General features: G+C 41.7%; 1 protein-coding gene across 2 annotated transcripts; it reads right to left on the minus strand.

Moving 5' to 3' along the window:
* Positions 1 to 12: 12 nt before the first annotated feature.
* LOC129851425 (60S acidic ribosomal protein P2-like) lies at positions 13 to 7,118 on the minus strand. 2 transcript variants are annotated; one of them, XM_055917947.1, is made up of 5 exons: positions 7,011 to 7,118; positions 1,067 to 1,190; positions 874 to 922; positions 444 to 536; positions 13 to 142 (listed from the first exon to the last, which is right to left on the minus strand). In XM_055917947.1, exons 2-5 carry the CDS (start codon positions 1,187 to 1,189, stop codon positions 69 to 71), a joined length of 339 nt encoding a protein of 112 aa, XP_055773922.1. In that variant the 5' UTR covers position 1,190; positions 7,011 to 7,118; the 3' UTR covers positions 13 to 68. The 2 variants fall into 2 exon arrangements, with proteins under 2 accessions (XP_055773922.1, XP_055773921.1); XM_055917946.1 differs by having other exon boundaries at positions 13 to 145.
* Positions 7,119 to 19,472: the final 12,354 nt, after the last annotated feature.

The following is a 19,472-nucleotide window of genomic DNA, read 5'->3' on the forward strand; positions in this document are numbered from 1 at the left end:
GACAACAGTGGCTTTCTTCTAACCATTTCCATTTTATTATTCGTTTTCAACCTCTAACGGAAGGAAGATTAATCAAAGAGTCCAAATCCCATGTCATCATCAGATCCCTCTTCAGATTCCTCTTTCTCCTCCTTTTTCTCTTCTGCTACACAGACACACAAACATAGGTTAGTTTCATATTTGGGAGCCTACCCCCAAAAAACATTGACCATTTCCAGAAATACATACATACATACATACATACATAGGTTAGTTTCATATTTGGGAGCCTACCCCCAAAAAACATTGACCATTTCCAGAAATACATACATACATACATACATAATCAAAGTGCATTTAAAATATCAAGCGTTTTCCTCTAAATGTGTCTTCTCGTGCAATTCATTTCAAATAAACGTGTTTCAGTCCGTTGAAATTAATGACTCCCTACTATGATGGCTTACCAGCAGTAGGAGAAACTCCAGCTGCAGCAGATCCAGCAGCAGCAGGAGCTGCCACAGCACCACCTGCTGGCACGGAGGCCAATTTAGAGAGACCTGCAAAGAGCAACGGAGTAATTCATTGACAGGTCATTTAGATTGTACAGTGACTGGTGATTTGACAACATTTGCACCTATATGCAATCTACAGACCAAATCTGTATCACACGATGGTGCCAAACTAAGCTGTACTGGTATTTTTGGTATTTTATTTGGATCCTCATTAGCTGTTGCAAAAGCAACAGCTACTCTTCCTGGGGTCCACACAAACCATGAAACATGACATAAAACAGAACAGCCAACAGTACTGTTTGGGTTGGCCAAATAGTGTAAATCTGGCATAATTATGTATGATTTCATGAGTCAAAACAAAGACATAAGGACAATGCCTCACCAGAGTTCATGACTTCATTGATGTCTTTTCCATTCAATTCATTGACAACCTGTGGAGACAAATTCAGGTTTTTATTATCACCAGTTACTATGTAAACCAAGGCCTCTGTCCTGCAATAGTGTTGAAGTACACAAAAGTAACTCAGTTCATCTTCTCAAAATACAAGACAGCATTGCCCTAAATGGAGGCATACCTTGTCTAGGCGCACATCTTCGGCCTCGATTCCTACACTCCCCAAAATGGTCTTGATATCCTTGGAGGAGGGGCTGATGTTGCCACCGAGGACAGCCAGGAGGTAAGCGGACACGTAACGCATTCTGCAAGCAGGAGGATGGAGAAGGAGGAAAAATTATTATATATATATTATTATTATTATAATATATATTGGCCTACTTGAAATGCACTCTGGATATTCATACTGGCTATATCCAGGTCTATATTAGGATAGGAGTAGCCAAATTAGTTAATGATTATTTTATAAATATATAATCATAGTGGTTAACTAATTTGGCTACTCCTATCCTAATATAGACCCGGATATAGCCAGACACGGTAAAGTTTAGAATCAACAATACTTGAAGTTGAGGTAATTGTAACGAAATGACACGTGTAAAAAAAAATATATATATATATATATTTTTTTACATGTGCCATTTTGTTACAATTATCTCAACCTCAAGTATTGTTGATTCTAAACTTTACCGTGTCTAAAACGTAAATCCCATGCTATTCTGTGAACAAAAGGGAGCTAAGAATAAAAAAACATAACTGCTATTTACAGTTCTTGATATCTTATAATCCAATAAGGTTTCTTTTTTTGCATAGATCGACAAATTAATTCCAACAGCATCACTACACGCAAAAATGTAATTTTCTCATATCAAGACACCGTGGTCGTTGCCAAAAGGAACACTACTGTTCTGCCAGACTTCAGGTTCGGCGAAGGCCACGGGCAATATCTCAGTGAGAAACACAATGCGTTTGTGTCATTGTAACATTCCCTTTCCCCCCTTTAACGGTCCTACAAAATTTAACGTTAATGAAAAAATAATGAACATATTAAAAAAAATGAATTGAGACAATAGTGGCTTCTGACTATTTATTTTCTAGTGATCGATGACAACCGAGCTCGCTGCCCAGACTTACATAATTACAAAGAGGAGATTCTCCTGATTAAAATGGGTGTCCAACCTGAAAAAAATCTAAATATACAGATTGTGAGATATTTGTCGAAATAGACCAGCATGCCTCTCCATAGGAAAACAATGGGTGGAGCGCAGGATTCCAAGGGAAAAAAGTATTATGGGGCTAGCATTTGAAGACAACCGAGCTCGCGGCCCAGACTTACATCATTACAAAGAGGAGAATCTCCTGATTAAAAAAATGTGTCCAACTTGAAATAAATATATCTCACAATGTGTGTATTTACTTGGGGAAATAAAGACATGTCTGTGTAGAATTTCCCCATAGGGAAACAATGGAGCATCCTCAGAGTTCAAACAGTAATGTGTCATTTCTGATATTTGAAAGGCTAGTGTTTGATGACCGCAGAGCTCACTGCCCAATCTTACATTAATACAAAGGAGATTCTCCTGATTAAAATGGTGTCGGACTTGAAAAAAAAATATATATAAAAAAAAAATATATATATAAAAAAATATATATATATATATATATATATATATATATATATATATATATATATATATATATATATATATATATATATATATATATATATATATATATATATATATACACACACACATTGAGAGAAATTTGGCAAAATAGACATACATACCCCTAATTACTTAAACAGTTTACCATTTATCTACTACCATTTGCCCTTTTGTGTTTAACATTTTGTGGTTTGTAATCTTAGTTGTTTAAGAGCGTTGGGCAGTAACCGAAAGGTGGCTAGTTTGAATCCCCGAACAGACTAGGTTAATCTGTCGATGTACTTTTGAGCAAGGCACTTTACCTTCGTCACTCTAGATAAGCGCATCTGCTAAATGACTAAAATGTAAACTAGGCCTCTATGTGAAAGCGTGGCAATGATTTGTAAACTTTTCATTATGCACAGGCAGGCAGGCAAACAGACTCCTCTGATGGCAGGCAGCACACTCATGAAAACAAACTGTTCAGCAAAAAAAAGGGCACTTTTGAGAGCCACCAGATTTATTATATATAAAAAAACATTTTAGTGTCTGTGTTTATATGTTAAGGGGGTGTTACTTTTGCAGATAATGTCACCCATCTAAATAAAGTTTTTTTATATAACTAAATGTATAGTGTTTATGTCCGTTTCATTGCTATAGTTTACATAGTTAAGGTTGTAAGTGATAAAATTAACTAGAAAATGTTATATTTTGCAATTTTAAGTAATTACTAGTTTGGTAAGGATATACAATTTATTCATTACTACCGCAGTTGCTAAATAATTCCAATAGATGGAAGCATAAGACCACAAATAAAATTTCAGAAGATTGTTCTCCCTGGATACTCCCTTCAGTTTCCCGTTCGTGCTTTTTTCTGTCTCTTTCCACACTTCTAACGAAAGAGGAAGGACTGAACATGCATTTAACAGATTACTGTGAAGTAATATAATGATGATTCATGTTATTACTACTTGTTTTTAAAAATGGGCATGTTTTGAAAATATACTTCATTACTATAACTTTTATCAATAAGACTGAACATTAATTCAGTCACCTCTGGTCAACAAAACATATTATGCCTAGTACATTCATTGTCAAATTCATCAACCAGCATTGACCAATTCAACAAAATCCTGTGAAAAGCTTGTGCCCTAGGCAGCAGCGTGCACTGACTTCTCGCGCAATCGAGGGGCATATTGAGGTAAATTTGCTAACCGCAAGGGTTGCATGATGTCATTTATTGACGAGCTGGAAGAAACACTCGTCTTTTCTATTCTATGCTGTTTACTCATAATATGATACACTAACAGAGCTTTTTATAATACATGTCTACTAGGGTTGAGGTTAGCACACCTGTCTAGTGATTATTTGGCCAGGGTTCAATACCTGCTGTAGTCAATATTTTTTTGCTCCCCCAAAAGCAACACAGGCCTAATATGAGATAAATAGCAACCTGTAAAGTAATGAGTGACCATTTTAGAAAATCATGGAACATATAGTTCTTGGTTGCATGCTATTTTATGTCAATTATATTGCTGCTACAGCCTATAATTGATGCTTCATGGTCTTATGTCTTATGCTGCCATCTCTTGGAAATATTTTGCAATTAAAAGTTATTAATCCACAAAGACATTGGTGAGGCAGCTGAGAAAGTGTATTTTTCGTATTAATTCCTGAGATCCGTCTCAAACCTTCACCACCTATCCCAGCCAATTGCCGGACTTTCACATATAGGTTACTAAGTCACACACAGTTCAAACCACATTTGAAAAATAAAATGTGGCTTGTTCATTAAGTGTTCTGTAAGAACTATCATAAAATAAATTAAAAAAATAGCAAAATGCTTGCATTGGTTTTGATTAAAAACATAACACTAAAAATGCTATTTAGTACAATAATGGTATTTACTAACATAATATTATTACAAAAACAGTTCTTAAAAAGTGTTAGGTTACCCTGCCCAATAATTAGGGTTAAGGCTAAAATAGAAGAATAACCTATGAGGTTAAACGGCGGCTGGCATCCAATTTGTTGCATTACCGCCACCTACTAGACTGGAGTACAACTCCCTTATACATTACTTGAAAAAGAAAAATGTACTAAATAAATACCCTACCATCTAACACGACTCACCAACTTCAAAATTAGATAAAATAAAACACCCCTCAATGCCACTAATTAAACATATTTATTCCTACCTCATGCCACCACCACTTAACACATCCTGTAACTTCTGCTGTCAAGTCTTGCACACCCACATACCTCTGCAGTTGGCACCACAACCTCAATTCTCGGGGACTTCCGATCCATCCCCGCAGTACAATTAATAACCATTGCTATAAATACTAAAACCCCAATCTTACTGAAACTTATTTCACTTTTTGGCCTATCCCCCTGTACTGGTATATCTCTACTACTCTCACCACTCCTCCCCCTTAACCCATCTTCCTCTACTTTCTTCACTGCCTCAGCATATGACAACTTCTGCTCTACTCTAACCCTGGAAACTTCAACCTGCCTCTCTCGCACGGGACATGTCTGATCCCCATCTCCATGGGCACCCCTACAATGAACACATTCCACTACTTTCCCAAATACTACACATTCCATTTTATCATGCCCTTCTGCACATTTCTCCCACCTTGGAACCTCCCTCCTACACACTGCTGCCACATGCCCATAAGCTTGACACCTGTAACATATTCAGCACATACGCTTGTTCAGGATAACTTATATATCCTAACTTCACTTTCAGGCAAAGATTCAACTTCAAAACTCAAAAGAACAATGACTTCCGTTTCCCCACTCTCGCCACCTTGTCTGCGTAGCATCAAACGACAAGCATCACATACACCGGGAATCTTTGACCTCAACGTTTATATCTACCCAGTTATCACTCCTGTCATTAGTGCCTTTTTCTTGAGAACGAAACACTTTGCGTACCCTCATCCATTTTACTTCAAGCACATTCTTCCTCTGCCCAACAGAAACGCAAAAAATTATCACTAGACCACTTCTGGTTACCCTCACCAATTCCACATGACTAAACTCATTTTTCACCCACCCGTGAAACCACAAATGACTTTACCGCACCTACCACCACCAATACTTCACCCTCATTCACTTCCATTTCTCCTCCTGTCTTCAGCTCCCTCTGCTTACACTTTCTACCATTCTTCGACAAACCATCCCCCTTTTCCCCACCATTTTTACAACTCAAGCTCACCCTCTTAGACCTCTTCTCCCTCTGTCTCGGCATTGCTTTCCACATGCAAATAATTAACACAAAGCATTACCCCATAGAGCCCTTTGTTTGTCTCGCCTGTGCTGGAATGTAGGCACCTCGGATAATGACTAGGGCTAAAATAGGTTATACCTAGGGTTGGGGGTTTTAAGGCAAAACAACTATTGTTTATAGCTCACTTGCTTCTCCCTGTGGCCATAATCTGAGGTAGCAACAGCGTCAGATCTGCAAATCAATGAGCTAGACCTATCCATTTGGTTTGCAACTCTGAACCTGTGCAGCATTTGATGCCTACTAATGAGCACATTTTGACACATATCAAATTATCCAGCAGCCATTTAGAAACAACAAATCGTCCAAAAAAATGGGTTACTATTAAATGTAAAAAATATATATAAAAAACATGTCTTCTGGCTGTTTAAAATCGGCCACATCTTGAAACTACGTCCAGTGACTTGCGTTATGTTTAGGTTTACACCTTTTTCCGATGGAGGTAACAACAACGTGTACCCAGGCGAACAGTGAACATGCTCACCAAGTAACGTTAGCCTTGTTGATAATAAGTTACTTGAGGTAAGCCTATGAGTTTAATGTGGGCACGTTTTGTGAAGTAGAACAATGGGCTGGGAATAGAACGTTCGGAAGGCGAGTTGGTTCCACGGTGCTCAATAGAACTAATAGAAGCTGTCAGGGTGAAAAATGCCCTAAAATAATATGTTTTTACGCGATTACTTCAAACTATGGCAAACAGTTGGGACAGATGGTAATATTATGAAACTGGGCTACACTGCGGATGCAATGAACCAGTTATCACAAAAAAAACGTTAATTTCATGTGTCCAGCCTAGCACAGGCCACGGTCAATATCTCAGTGGGCTACACACTGCGTTTGTGTCCTTGTAACATTCACTCTCCCCCTCCCCTTTAACGATCCTACAACATTGAACGTTAATGATAAAATAATGAACATATAAAAAAAGTTTAAAACACTGGCTTTCTTGTGCCCATTTCCATGTAATTATTGGTGCTCATGCAATGGTGTCATGTTAGTTAGCTAGCAAACGCTGACATTAGCTTCTATAAAGCTAGCAAAACTTGCACGCGCCTTTTTTTGCTAAACGTGGAACATATGTTATACAGAATGGATTCTGATCATATACTTGCACATTAAAACATCTGAACTATAATACTGAAGCCGTTTTGATGGTCTAACACGTATTAAATAGTTTAACTTACTTTAAGTCTATACAGACACGAAACGTCGGTCACGCTGAATCTTCCGGAAGAGAAAGAGGGTCGTCACCGGAAGATAGAGGAATTTGGGGTGCCCAGATATTATTGGTCCATCATCAAGCCTCGTCCAAAAAAATCAGCTTGGACGAGATGCGCCTGACGACTGAATTGTCGTTATGTATGAATACATTACCACCGTAAATAGTTTTAGGATCTTTCAATTTCTTCGCGACATAGCTAGGACTAAAACATGTTTTTATGAACATGAATGTCAGCAGCAGCACATTTTGTCAAGCCATGACGAAATTAAATGATTATTTGGAATGTGTGATAGGGGGTACAGACTAGGGGTAGACTAGTTTCGTATGAAACCAAAGAATATCTAATAAATTGACAAGATAATCGAGTGACCACTCTAACAATGGAAAGACATGTATTTAAAGATGGAAGGCAGGCTGTCGAAGGCCAGAGCAGATGGGACCATTCTAGCCAATGAGAGGTCAGATATACGCTTGTGACGGACAGGCTTACTCAGATAAATGTTTGTTGCCGAAATGCCACGTGAGCCCAGTTATATCAGTGAATACGTAACATCCTAACCATTATGAAACGTCTATTCAATCAAATAACCCTATGTAGCAATTTTTTTTTTTAATGGAACAAATTCGACCCTTTTCATTGATCCTCATAAAATAATTCCTCACTTCATAGTCTTATTTTCATGAACAGATATTGGGTAGGGTAAACCCTCCCGCTTCACATCTTCCTCTCTGGTGAAACTGGCACTGGTACATATCCAGAATAGTCCATCTCTGGTATGGGTAACCTATATCATGGAACCAAAAAATGGTCTATCAAACATAAACTATGCCGCAGAATAATAACCAATTTTGAAAACACACAGTTTATTTTATTGAATAATTGACAATCTTGGACTTCAGATTACATCTAGTTGATTTCGCACAATCAGAAACAAACAAAAACAGGATTTACAAACAGACAAAACAGTCTATCACATTTCAAATATTTCTGTCAAAGCAAAGTAGCCTACTGACAAATAATAATCTTTGGTGTGGTGATCCTCGGGTGATCATGAGGATGTGTTAGGCATCTTTGTCGTTGTCATACTGTCCAATTGGCCTACAGTTCAATCATCTCCTTCCCTTCCTCCTGGGTGAACAGGTATGTGGCAAAGTCGAACAAAAACACTTTCATCTTATGCCAGTTTGACACCCACCACGTTTTGTTAATAAACTCCCCAAACAGCAGAAAGAGGGAGAAGATGACAGATGTGATGAGGAAGACAAGAAAGCAGCGGTAAGTGTAGTAGGTAATCTTCTCCTGGCAGGTCTTCTGATCCCAGGGCACGGCGTTGCGGGCCTCGGCATATCGGATTAAGTGTAGCAAGGCAGCATCGTCCTCCCCGGTCATCCCTCCCAAGGCCTGTAGCAAGGCAGTCTCCTCCTCGGTCACCCCCCCCCCCAACGGCTTCTCGGCCTCCATCTCCCTCTCATCTTCAGTAACCGCGTCTCCCTTTGCCATCTTTCTTAAGACTTCCTCTATCTGGAGATTCTAGGAATCACGTCACCCTAAGTCCTCTAGTTTAGGTTTTTGAGATTTCAATGGTCAGAAAACTGAAGAACAATAAGAGATGGGGAGAAATGCAGAGCGTCTGGTGATTATAGTTTCACAGCACCAATACTGCTTGAGTGTCCTTCCTAAAGATTGGTATCCAGTCTGTCGATCAGCACTCCCGGATCTCTGATAGCTTAGCTTCCATTGTCACCTCTTCTGTTTTTGTCTGGCTTATTTTTTGTATATCCTTTGAATGGTTATTTTTTCAACTAGAATCAATTATGATCTCATCCATGCATTATACTGTCTTGTTTTCTCTCTGTCAGAGCTCAAGCGTCTCCAGGGACAGTTTGTGTTGGACTGGCTGTAGGGCAGAAATTTCTAGGCTGATTAGTGAGGTCAGGACACCTCACTAAGAAGATATAAGAGATTAAAAACAGTGGTGTAGTGGAGGGTAAACGGAAGTAAACTTTTTTTTTTCACTTTTTTTTTTTGCTTGACAGTTTACCAACCTTTTGCGGAAAAATTATTAAAAGTATAGGCAGCATGACTTTTTTTTACCGCAACCAGCGATCAGAGTTTACCACTACATCACTGATTAAGAGACTTTTCAGATTGAAGAGAGTTGAAGTAGAGGCAACGCTATGAGATTTAAATTCAGATAATATGTACATTGAAGATGCACTATGCAGAAATCGCTCCGCCATTTTCAGGTTGCTAAATTCTAATAGTTCGCTTAATTCCAGTTTGTGACAAAACAAACAAGTATAGTGTAGAGAACCATTGTACCATCTAAACCACTTTGAAATATATTTTCCATAACCAAAAATATTGTATTTTCAACTGTTTGAAGCTGCTTTACAAAACCGAAAGTAAAAGGCGCAAAAACGAAACTTAAGACAGGGAAGCATAGACATTGGACACCTAGAACAGATCTACCTCTTCTTAAGCCTGCTTTCAATGAGAATGGTAGATCTATAACACATATTTGGTTGGGTCGACCAAAAATGTACTTCTTGCAGCTTTAATTTGAACTTTTACATTATCAAAGGAATGTCACATGCCGAGAGAGGGTTGGGGATTTCATGACACACATTTTTGCTCCACAGCTCAAATGTATTGTAAATATCCCAGTATAGCCACTAGCCAGTAAGCATGCTTTTAACAAACTGTTTCACCATGAAAGCAACATTTCATTATATAACACTCTTGAATGAATAATGCAACCAGACCACATTACACCCTTGAATAATGCAACAATTCAAAACCATATTGGACAGTTTATTTTCTTGTCCGTACACTCATTACATTTTAGCTTCAAGACAATAGCACAGATACTGCTAGCTAGCTACCCACTAGGCACAAACATTAGATCAATGTTTAGTTTTGATTTACATTTGGTTGAGTTTTCAACTAATGTGAATTCAATGTGAAATCAACATTTTTTTTTGCCATTTCATTGGATTTAGGTTAAAAGTTGAGTAAGAAAAAAATAAGATATGCCCTTGAGAGAGAGAGAGAGAGAGAGAGAGAGAGAGAGAGAGAGAGAGAGAGAGAGAGAGAGAGAGAGAGAGAGAGAGAGAGAGAGAGAGAGAGAGAGAGAGAGAGAGAGAGAGAGAGAGAGAGAGAGAGAGAGAGAGAGAGAGAGAGAGAGAGAGAGAGAGAGAGAGAGAGAGAGAGAGAGAGAGAGAGAGAGAGAGAGAATTTGAGCCTTATGCAAATTTCAATTGGTTATAGTTGAAAAAGTATAAATGGTATCAAAAAGCTGAATACTATCACACTATTGTGCCAGACCGGTCAGCACATTTTAAGTGTGAATGGCATTTCTAGATTAAATGGTTGAAAATGACTTACGGTTCAAACTTTTACCATGTTAAACTATGACCATTGTAATGCATTGTGATTTATGCAAGTATTTTTGTAGTGTGAAAAGTATTAGTAGTATCAAAACGTTTTTTTTCAAGCAAGTTGTTTTGGTGTTGGTAGATTTTATGGTTTTGGTGCTACAGGTGGTAGCGGAATAATAATACATTTTGTTAAAATTATGTGTAAACAACATTGATTCAACCAGTGTGTGTCCTGTGGGAAGTATGAGCAAGCACACCTAATTATTCATGTAGACAGTTGACTTTATTGAATAATTAACCATTTCGGAGTTCAGACGATTGTTCGGATTATATCTAGTTGATTTCCTTGCACACGTTCAGTAACAAACAAAAACAGGATTTCCAAACAGACAAAACAATCAATCACATTTCAAATATTTGTGTCAAAACAAAATAGCCTACTGACTGACAGATAATAATTTCAGGTGTGGTGATCCTCAGGTGATCATGAGGATGTGTTCGGCATATCTGTCAATGTCATACTGTCCTATAGGCCTACAGTTCAATCATGTCCTCACCTTCCTCCTGGGCGAACAGGTATGTGGCAAAATTGAACAAAAAGGCCTTAATCTTATGCCCGTTTGACACCCACCATGCTTTGTACATAGCCTCCCCAAACAGCACAGACAGGAAGATGATGACGAAGATGAGAAAGCAGCGGTCAGTGTAGTAGGTAATCTTCTCCCTGCGGGTCTTCTGGTCCCAGGGCAGGGCTTGGCGGGCCTCGGCATAGCGGCTAAAGTGTAGCAAGGCATCCTCCTCCTCAGCCGTCTCCCTCTCATGTTCAGTAACTCCGTCTCCCTGTGCCATCTCTTCAAGACTTCCTCTATTGGGCGATTCAATATATCCCTTCACCCTAAACCCTCTAGTTCAGGAATTCAAGATTTCAACGTTCACAAAACTAACAAATACTTAGAGATGGAGAGAAATGCAGAGAGTGGTGATTATAGTTTTACAGCATCCATACTGCTTGTGTGTCCCTCGTGAAGATTGGTATCCAGTCTGTCAATTAGCACTCTTGGATCTCTGTTAACTTAGCTTCCATTGTCAACTCCTCCTCCTGTTGTTGTCTCTGTTTTCTGAATCAACGAGAAACAGTCTTGATGTCTCCTGTGTGTTATTCTGTCTGGTTTGTTGTCTCCTGTGTGTTATGTCTCCTGTGTCTTATTCTGTGCCAGGCTGATTAGTTAAGTCAGGACACTTCACTAAGAAGATATAGGGGATTAAGCCACACAGCAGTTTACAATCCTGTTTGACCCAAGGTAACAGATTGTAAAAGATAGAGAGGGGGAGGGGAGAGGGAGAGAGAAAGAGAGATAATTCAAATGGAAAATTGGCTTTTGTCAATCAAGTCAGTGTCCTCTTATACAGACAGTTAGCATGATTGATAGGAGCACAAGTCCTCTTGCATCAGTGTCACCTCTCCCATGTCCTGTCATGGAGTCTTTCAGCTGGGTAGACTGTCCATTTCTAACAGCTCCTTCTAACAGATCCATGCAGGACCTGAGCCACACAAGGCTGCGGTGCCAGACGGATTACCAGGACGTGTGCTCCGGGCATGTGCTGACCAACTGGCAGGTGTCTTCACTGACATTTTCAACATGTCTCTGATTGAGTCTGTGATACCAACATGTTTCAAGCAGACCACCATAGTCCCTGCAACCTGCCTAAATGACTACAGACCCGTAGCACTCACGTCGGTAGCCATGAAGTGCTTTGAAAGGCTGGTAATGGCTCACATCAACACCATTATCCCAGAAACCCTAGATCCACTCCAATTTGCATACCGCTCTAACAGATCCACAGATGATGCAATCTCTATTGCACTCCACTGCCCTTTCCCACCTGGACAAAAGGAACCCCTATGTTCAAGCCCGACGCCCTCTCCCGTCAGTTCACCGCAGACAACACAAGTTCCGAGCTAGAAACCATTGTGCCATCCTCCTGCATCGTTGCAGCTGTCTCCTGGGAGATTGAGTCCAGTGTTCGTCAGGCTCAGCTGAACCAGCCTGATCCTAGAAACGGTCCTTGTAAGGCTCTGTTTGTGCCAGATTCAGTTTGTTCTGATGTTCTTCAATGGGCCCATTCTACTCACCTCACCTGTCACCCTGGCATGAACCAGACTGTCGCCTTCCTGCGTCAGTGATTTTGGTGGCCCAACATGGAGAAAGACGCTCGGGAATTCATCTCAGCCTGCTCGGTCTGTGCTCGGAACAAAACCTCCACCAAACCTACATCTGGTCTGCTTCATCCTCTTCCCATACCTAGTCGCCCCTGGTCACACATAGGTTTGGACTTTGTCACTTGCCTTCCCCCATCGAATGGTAACTCAGTCATCCTCACTATTATTGACCAATTTTCAAAAGCAGCTCACTTCATTCCCCTCTCCAAGCTTCCTTCCTCCCGGGAGGCTGCGGACCTGCTGGTATCCCGTGTTTTGTGGCTGCATGGCATCCCTAGTGACATTGTTTCTGAGGACCCCAGTTTACATCCCAGGTATGGAGAGCCTTCTGCACAGCTCTGGGTATTAACCAACGGCCAGGCCGAGCAGGGCAACCAGGAGTTGGAAATTGCAATACTCTGTGTGACTTCGGCTAACCCTTCCTCTTGGAGTGCCCAGCTACCCTGGGTGGAATATGCCCACAACACCCTCATCAGGCATGTCTCCCTTAGAGTGTGCTCTGGGTTACCAAACTCCCTTGTTCCCTGCCCAAGAGGTTGAAGTAGCGGTGCCCTCTGTCCAGGACCACATGGGAAGTTGTCGTCGCACCTGGAGGAGGGCCCGGGCTGCTCTTCTTCGTGCCTCCGCCAGGACCCAATCCAAAGCTAACCGTCGCCGCGCTTCAGCCCCAGTCTACACTCCAGGCCAAAAGGTATGGCTTTCTGATATAGAATTTTGTTACCAATGTTTATAGTTTTCAAGTATTCTAATCGGTCTGCAACCCAGTGTGTAAAGTTCTGGTTTAAATGAAAATGAGACAGAATTCCCAACTCACAAATAGTCCAATCAAAGTTTATTCACGAGAGCTCTGCCGTTCATATACAAAGATATTCCTTTTATAACATTCTTCTGACCTACGCACACACATGCACACTAACATTAGGAGAGCTATCTTCTCCAGAATTCTCAACACAGTTTACCACTACCCAGCTGACAGTTCCAGTCCCCCCCAGATAAAGGAAACCTGGAGGGCTACTCCCTGTCCTATCTTACATTCTCAGAGTTATAGCCGGGTCGGTTCAACCATAGTTGAATTGTTTCTAGGTGTTTTCTTAGGCATACACACACATTCCTCCCTCTCCCAGTCTAACCTAGTCGGACTTATGTTTCATATTTTAAATTACTCCTTATCCATGCTACATAACCGCTAATCTCTAATGGTTAAGTGTCCGGATATAATTATTTAATCATATATCTTAAACCTTGTAAATTCTTTTATCACTTTCATCTAAGGACTTGCCCATAAAAGTGCTTTCCAAAAAACTAGCTCCCCGATTCATTGGCCCCTTTGAGATTGATCGTGTCATAAACCCCTCTGCTGTTCATCTGAAACTCCCAGACTCTCTCAAAATTCACCCCACCTTCCATGTATCCTTAATTAAACCAGTCTGCTCCAGTCCCCTCCTGCAGCTGATGCTCCACCCCTCGGCTCATCGATGACCATCCTGCCTATACCGTCCGGCGGCTTTTGGATGTGTGCCGTTGGGTTCTTGTTTGGCAGTATCTGGTGGACTGGGAGGGATACAGGCCTGAGGAGCGCTGCTGGGTGCCCCGTCGCCACATTCTGGATCCCTCCCTCTTACAGGATTTTCATACCTCACACCCAGGCAAGCCGGGTCGTGCGCCAGGCGGCGTCCGTAGAGGGGGGTACTGTCACATCTGCTCCTGCTACGCCCTCTGGTGTTCATCCGGTGTCTTCTTGACCTGCAGTTACTCCCCCTGTACACTCTCTCTCCCTCCCTCTCCCTCTATGTGATTGTGTGTTTGGAGACAGGTGTGCTGGAATCAGAGCATAATCAAGATTTCTACAAATACTCAGTCCTGCCACTTCCACTCTGCCAGATCGTAATCTCTGCTCAGTCAGTTCATGATTCTAGCCATTTATGATTATTCAAGATCCTGTTACTCTGCTGTGCCTGTTTCCCTGCCTGACACCGTTTATCCTCTCATTGCCGTTACCGCTCTGTCTCTGGCTCCTGTCTCCTGTTCCACATCTCACCATCCAACTACCTTGCTCTGGATTGTACTCCCCACCACTACCTTGGATTCCCCTCAGTCCCTGTTTAACCTGTTCTACTCAGCTAACTCCAACCTCAGTCTCCAAATCTGGATTTTCTGCAACTCATCCGAGCTTCCAGATATGGATCTGCACTCCATATCTCCCTGTGTACAATAAATATTTTGGTTCATTCATCCCTGTTTCCTCATCTGAGTCTTCTCTTGGGTTCCCCTGTGTCGCTCCGCTTAACAGCAAAGCTGTCATCAAGGCAAAGGGTGGCAACTTTGAAGAATCTAAAATGTATTTTGATTTGTTTAACACTTTTTTGGTAACTACATGATTCCATATGTGTTATTTCATAGTTTTGATGTCTTCACTATTATTAGACAATGTAGAAAATAATAAAAATAAAGACAAACCCTTGAATGAGTAGATGTGTCCAATCTTTTGACTGGCACTATACAGATCATCTTTTCCTCAGACACAGCGAAAAGAAAATCTAAAGATGTTGGAATTATTATATCTAGACAGCACAGATTAAAGGCCAGGCAGAACGAAGTGGACGAAGGAGGTTGTGAAACACTTGGTGGTGCTGTGAATGGGCGGACGAAGAGTTTATTGGAAGTCATATTTATCTCTTATTTATTCTCATGTATGTTATGTTTGAGTGATAATGTACTTACTGTATTGTGCTTTGCCGTGAGCTAGCACTTATCCCTGAGTTGTTGAAATCATATCTGCTATAGGCACTCTAGCCTAGTGGTTAGAGTGTTGGGCCAGTAACTGAAAGGTTGCTGGATCGAATCCCTGAGCTGACAAGGCCATCCTACAATCTAAGCTTGATGCCATCAATCTACACAAATTATCAATGAACCTACCAGGTACAACCCCAAATCCGTAAACACGGGCACCCTCATCCTAACCAACTTGCCCTCCAAATACACCTCTGCTGTTTTCAACCAAGATCTCAGCGATCACTGCCTCATTGCCTGGATCCGTAATGGGTCTGCGGTCAAACGACCATCCCTCATCACTGTCAAACACTCCCTAAAACACTTCAGCGAGCAGACCTTTCTTATCGACCTAGCTGGGGTATCCTGGAATGATATTGACCTCCTCCCGTCAGTAGAGGATGCCTGGTTATTCTTTAAAAGTGCCTTCCTCACCATCTTAAATAAGCATGCTCCATTCAAAAAAATTTGAACCAGGAACAGATATAGCCCTTGGTTCACTCCAGACCTGACTGCCCTTGACCAGCACAAAAACATCCTGTGGCGTACTGCATTAGCATCGAATAGCCCCTGTGATATGCAATATTTCAGGGAAGTTAGGAACCAATGTACACAGGCAGTTAGGAAGCTAAGGCTAGCTTTTTCAAACAGAAATTTGCATCCTGTAGCACAAATTCAAAAAAGTTCTGGGACACTGAAGTCCACGGAGAATAAGAGCACCTCCTCCCAGCTGCCCACTGCACTGAGGCTAGGAAACACTGTCAGCACTGATAAATCTACTATAATTGAGAATTTCAATAAGCATTTTTCTACGGCTGGCCATGCTTTCCACCTGGCTACCCTTAACCCCGTCAACTGCCCGGCACCCCCCACAGTAACTCGCCCAAGCCTCCCCCATTTCTCCTTCACCCAAATGCAGATAGCTGATGTTCTGAAAGAGCTGCAAAATCTGGACCCATACAAATCAGCTGGGCTAGACAATCTGGACCCTCTCTTTCTAAAATGATGTGCCGAAATTGTTGCAACCCATATTACTAGCCTGTTCAACCTCTCTTTCGTATCATCTGAGAATCCCAAAGATTGGAAAGCTGCCGCGACCATCCCCCTCTTCAAAGGGGGAGACACTCTAGACCCAAACTGCTACAGACCTATATCTATCCTACCCTGCCTTTCTAAGGTCTTTGAAAACCAAGTTAACAAACAGATCACCGACCATTTCGAATCCCACCGTACCTTCTCTGCTATGCAATCTGGTTTCAGAGCTGGTCATGGGTGCACCTCAGCCACACTCAAGGTCCTAAACGATATCATAACGTCCATCGATAAGAGACAATACTGTGCAGCCGTATTCATCGACCTGGCCAAGGCTTTCGACTCTGTCAATCACCACATTCTTATCGGCAGTCTAAACAACCTTGGCTTCTCAAATGACTGCCTCGCATGGTTCACCAACTACTTCTCTGATAGAGTTAAGTATGTCAAATCGGAGGGCCTTTTGTCTGGGCCTCTGGCTGTCTCTATGGGGGTGCCACAGGGTTAAATTCTCGGGCTGAATCTTCTCTGTATACATCAATGATGTTGCTCTTGCTGCTTGTGATTCTCTGATCCACCCCTACGCAGATGACACCATTCTGTATACTTCTGGCCCTTCTTTGGCCACTGTGTTAACTAACCTCCAGACGAGCTTCAATGGCATACAAGTCTCCTTCCGTTGCCTCCAACTGCTCTTAAATGCAAGGAAAACTAAATGCATGCTCTTCAACCGATCGCTGCCTGCACCTGCCTGCCCGTCCAGCATCACTGCTCTGGGCGGTTCTGACTTAGAATATGTGGACAACTACAAATACCAAGGTGTCTGGTTAGACTGTAAACTCTCCTTCCAGACTCACATTAAGCATCTCCAATCCAAAATTAAATCTAGAGTTGGCTTCCTATTTCGCAACAAAGCATCTTTCACTAATGCTGCAAAACATACCCTCGTAAAACTGACCATCGAACCGATCCTCGACTTCGGTGATGTCATTTACACAATAGCCTCCAACAGTCTACTCAACAAATTGGATGCAGTCTATCACAGTGCCATCCGTTTTGTCACTAAAGCCCCATATACTACCCACCATTGCGACCTGTACGCTCTCGTTGGCTGACCCTCGCTTCATACTCGTCGCCAAACCCATGGGCTCCAGGTCATCTTCAAGTCTCTGCTAGAGAAAGCCCCGCCTTATCTCAGCTCACTGGTCACCATAGCAGCACCCACCCGTAGCACGTGCTCCAGCAGGGATATCTCACTAGTCACCCTCAAAGCCAATTCCTCCTTTGGCTGCCTTTACTTCCAGTTCTCTGCTGCCAATGACTGGAACGAACTGCAAAAATCACTGAAGCTGGAGACTCATATCTCCCTCACTAGCTTTAAGCACCAGCTGTCAGAGCAGCTCACAGATCACTGCACCTGTACATAGCGCATCTACCCTGGGGCGGCAGCGTAGCCTAGTGGTTAGAGCGTTGGCAGTTCGAATCCCCGAGCTGACAAGGTACACATCTGTTGTTCTGCCCCTGAACAGGCAGTTAACCCACTGTTCCTAGACCGTCATTGAAAAAGCAAATTTGGTAAACGTAAAATAAAAAAATAAAACATCTGTAAATAGCCCATCCAACTACCTTATCCCCATACTGTATTTATTTATGTATCTTGCTCCTTTGCACCCCAGTATATCTACTTGCACATTCATCTTCTGCACACCAATCTCTCCAGTGTTTAATTGGTATATTGTAATTACTTCGCTACCATGGCCTATTTATTGCCTTACCTCCCTTATCTTACCTCATTTGCACACACTGTATATATACTTTTTTCTACTGTATTATTGACTGTATGTTTCTTTATTCCATGTGTAACTCTGTGTGTTTGTATGTGTCGAACTGCTTTGCTTTATTCTTGGCCAGGTCGCAGTTGTAAATGAGAACTTGTTCTCAACTATCCTACCTGGCTAAATAAAGGTTACATATTATTTATTTTTTTTGCCAATTTAAATACTAGTTTCTATTGTAAATTGATCAAACTCGGTCATGTTTCTATTGAAAGTAGTATGTGTGGAGAAATACCCTTAAATGCAGTATGCTTGGAGAAATGCGCTTAAATGTAGTATGTGTGGAGAAACACACTTGAGTGTACTATGTGTGGAGGAATACCAAAAACCAAAATGTATTCAGCCACCAATTATTCTGTTCATACATAACATATTTTATTCTGTTCAATTTATAGGCATTTTTTCAATATAATGCAAACCCTGTGGCAGCTATTCTATCACCTCTGTAAGAACCAACGCTGGAGATGAGAAGCCGGTACAGAGAGTTGAACATTTAATGTAGCACAGACATGGAACGGGACAGGAACAGCGTCAGAACCGTGTAAGACAAAGACATACAACAATTAATGCAGAATCGTGGAGCAGAGCTGCGGAACAGACAGATATAGGGGAGGTAATAATACAGTGATTGAGTCCAGGTGAGTGCAATGAATCGCTGATGCGCGTTACGAGGGAAGCTGGTGTGTGTATTGATGGTGGCAGGAGTGCATAATGTAGGGCAGCCTGGCGCTAACCCTAACCCATCCCCATTATCCCCTGGGTATTTATACCTGTGTTTTATGTCTGTCTGTGCCAGTTAGTCTTGTTTTGTTAAGTCAAGAAGCGTGTTACACCGTGCTCCTGCTTTTTCCTTTTCTCTCTAACCCCAACCCTGCCCAAGGGGCAGGCAAGAGAATGGTCGTGGACAGGCAAAAGATCATAACCAGATCAGAGTCCAGGAGGTACAGACTGGCAGGCAGGCTCGAGGTCAGGGCAGGCAGACGGGTACAGAGTCCAGAACAGGCAAGGGTCAAAACCGGGAGGACTAGAAAAAGGAGAAAAGGCAAAGCAGGAAAACGGGGGAAAAACGCTGGTAGAAAAACTGGCACAGAGAGACAGGAAACACAGGGATAAATATACGGGGGAAAACAAGCGACACCTGGAGGGGGTGGAGACAATAACGAGGACAGGTGAAACAGATCAGGGT

The sequence above is a fragment of the Salvelinus fontinalis genome, chromosome 3 (assembly GCF_029448725.1).
Source record: "Salvelinus fontinalis isolate EN_2023a chromosome 3, ASM2944872v1, whole genome shotgun sequence".
In the NCBI taxonomy this organism is placed as follows: Eukaryota; Metazoa; Chordata; class Actinopteri; order Salmoniformes; family Salmonidae; genus Salvelinus; species Salvelinus fontinalis.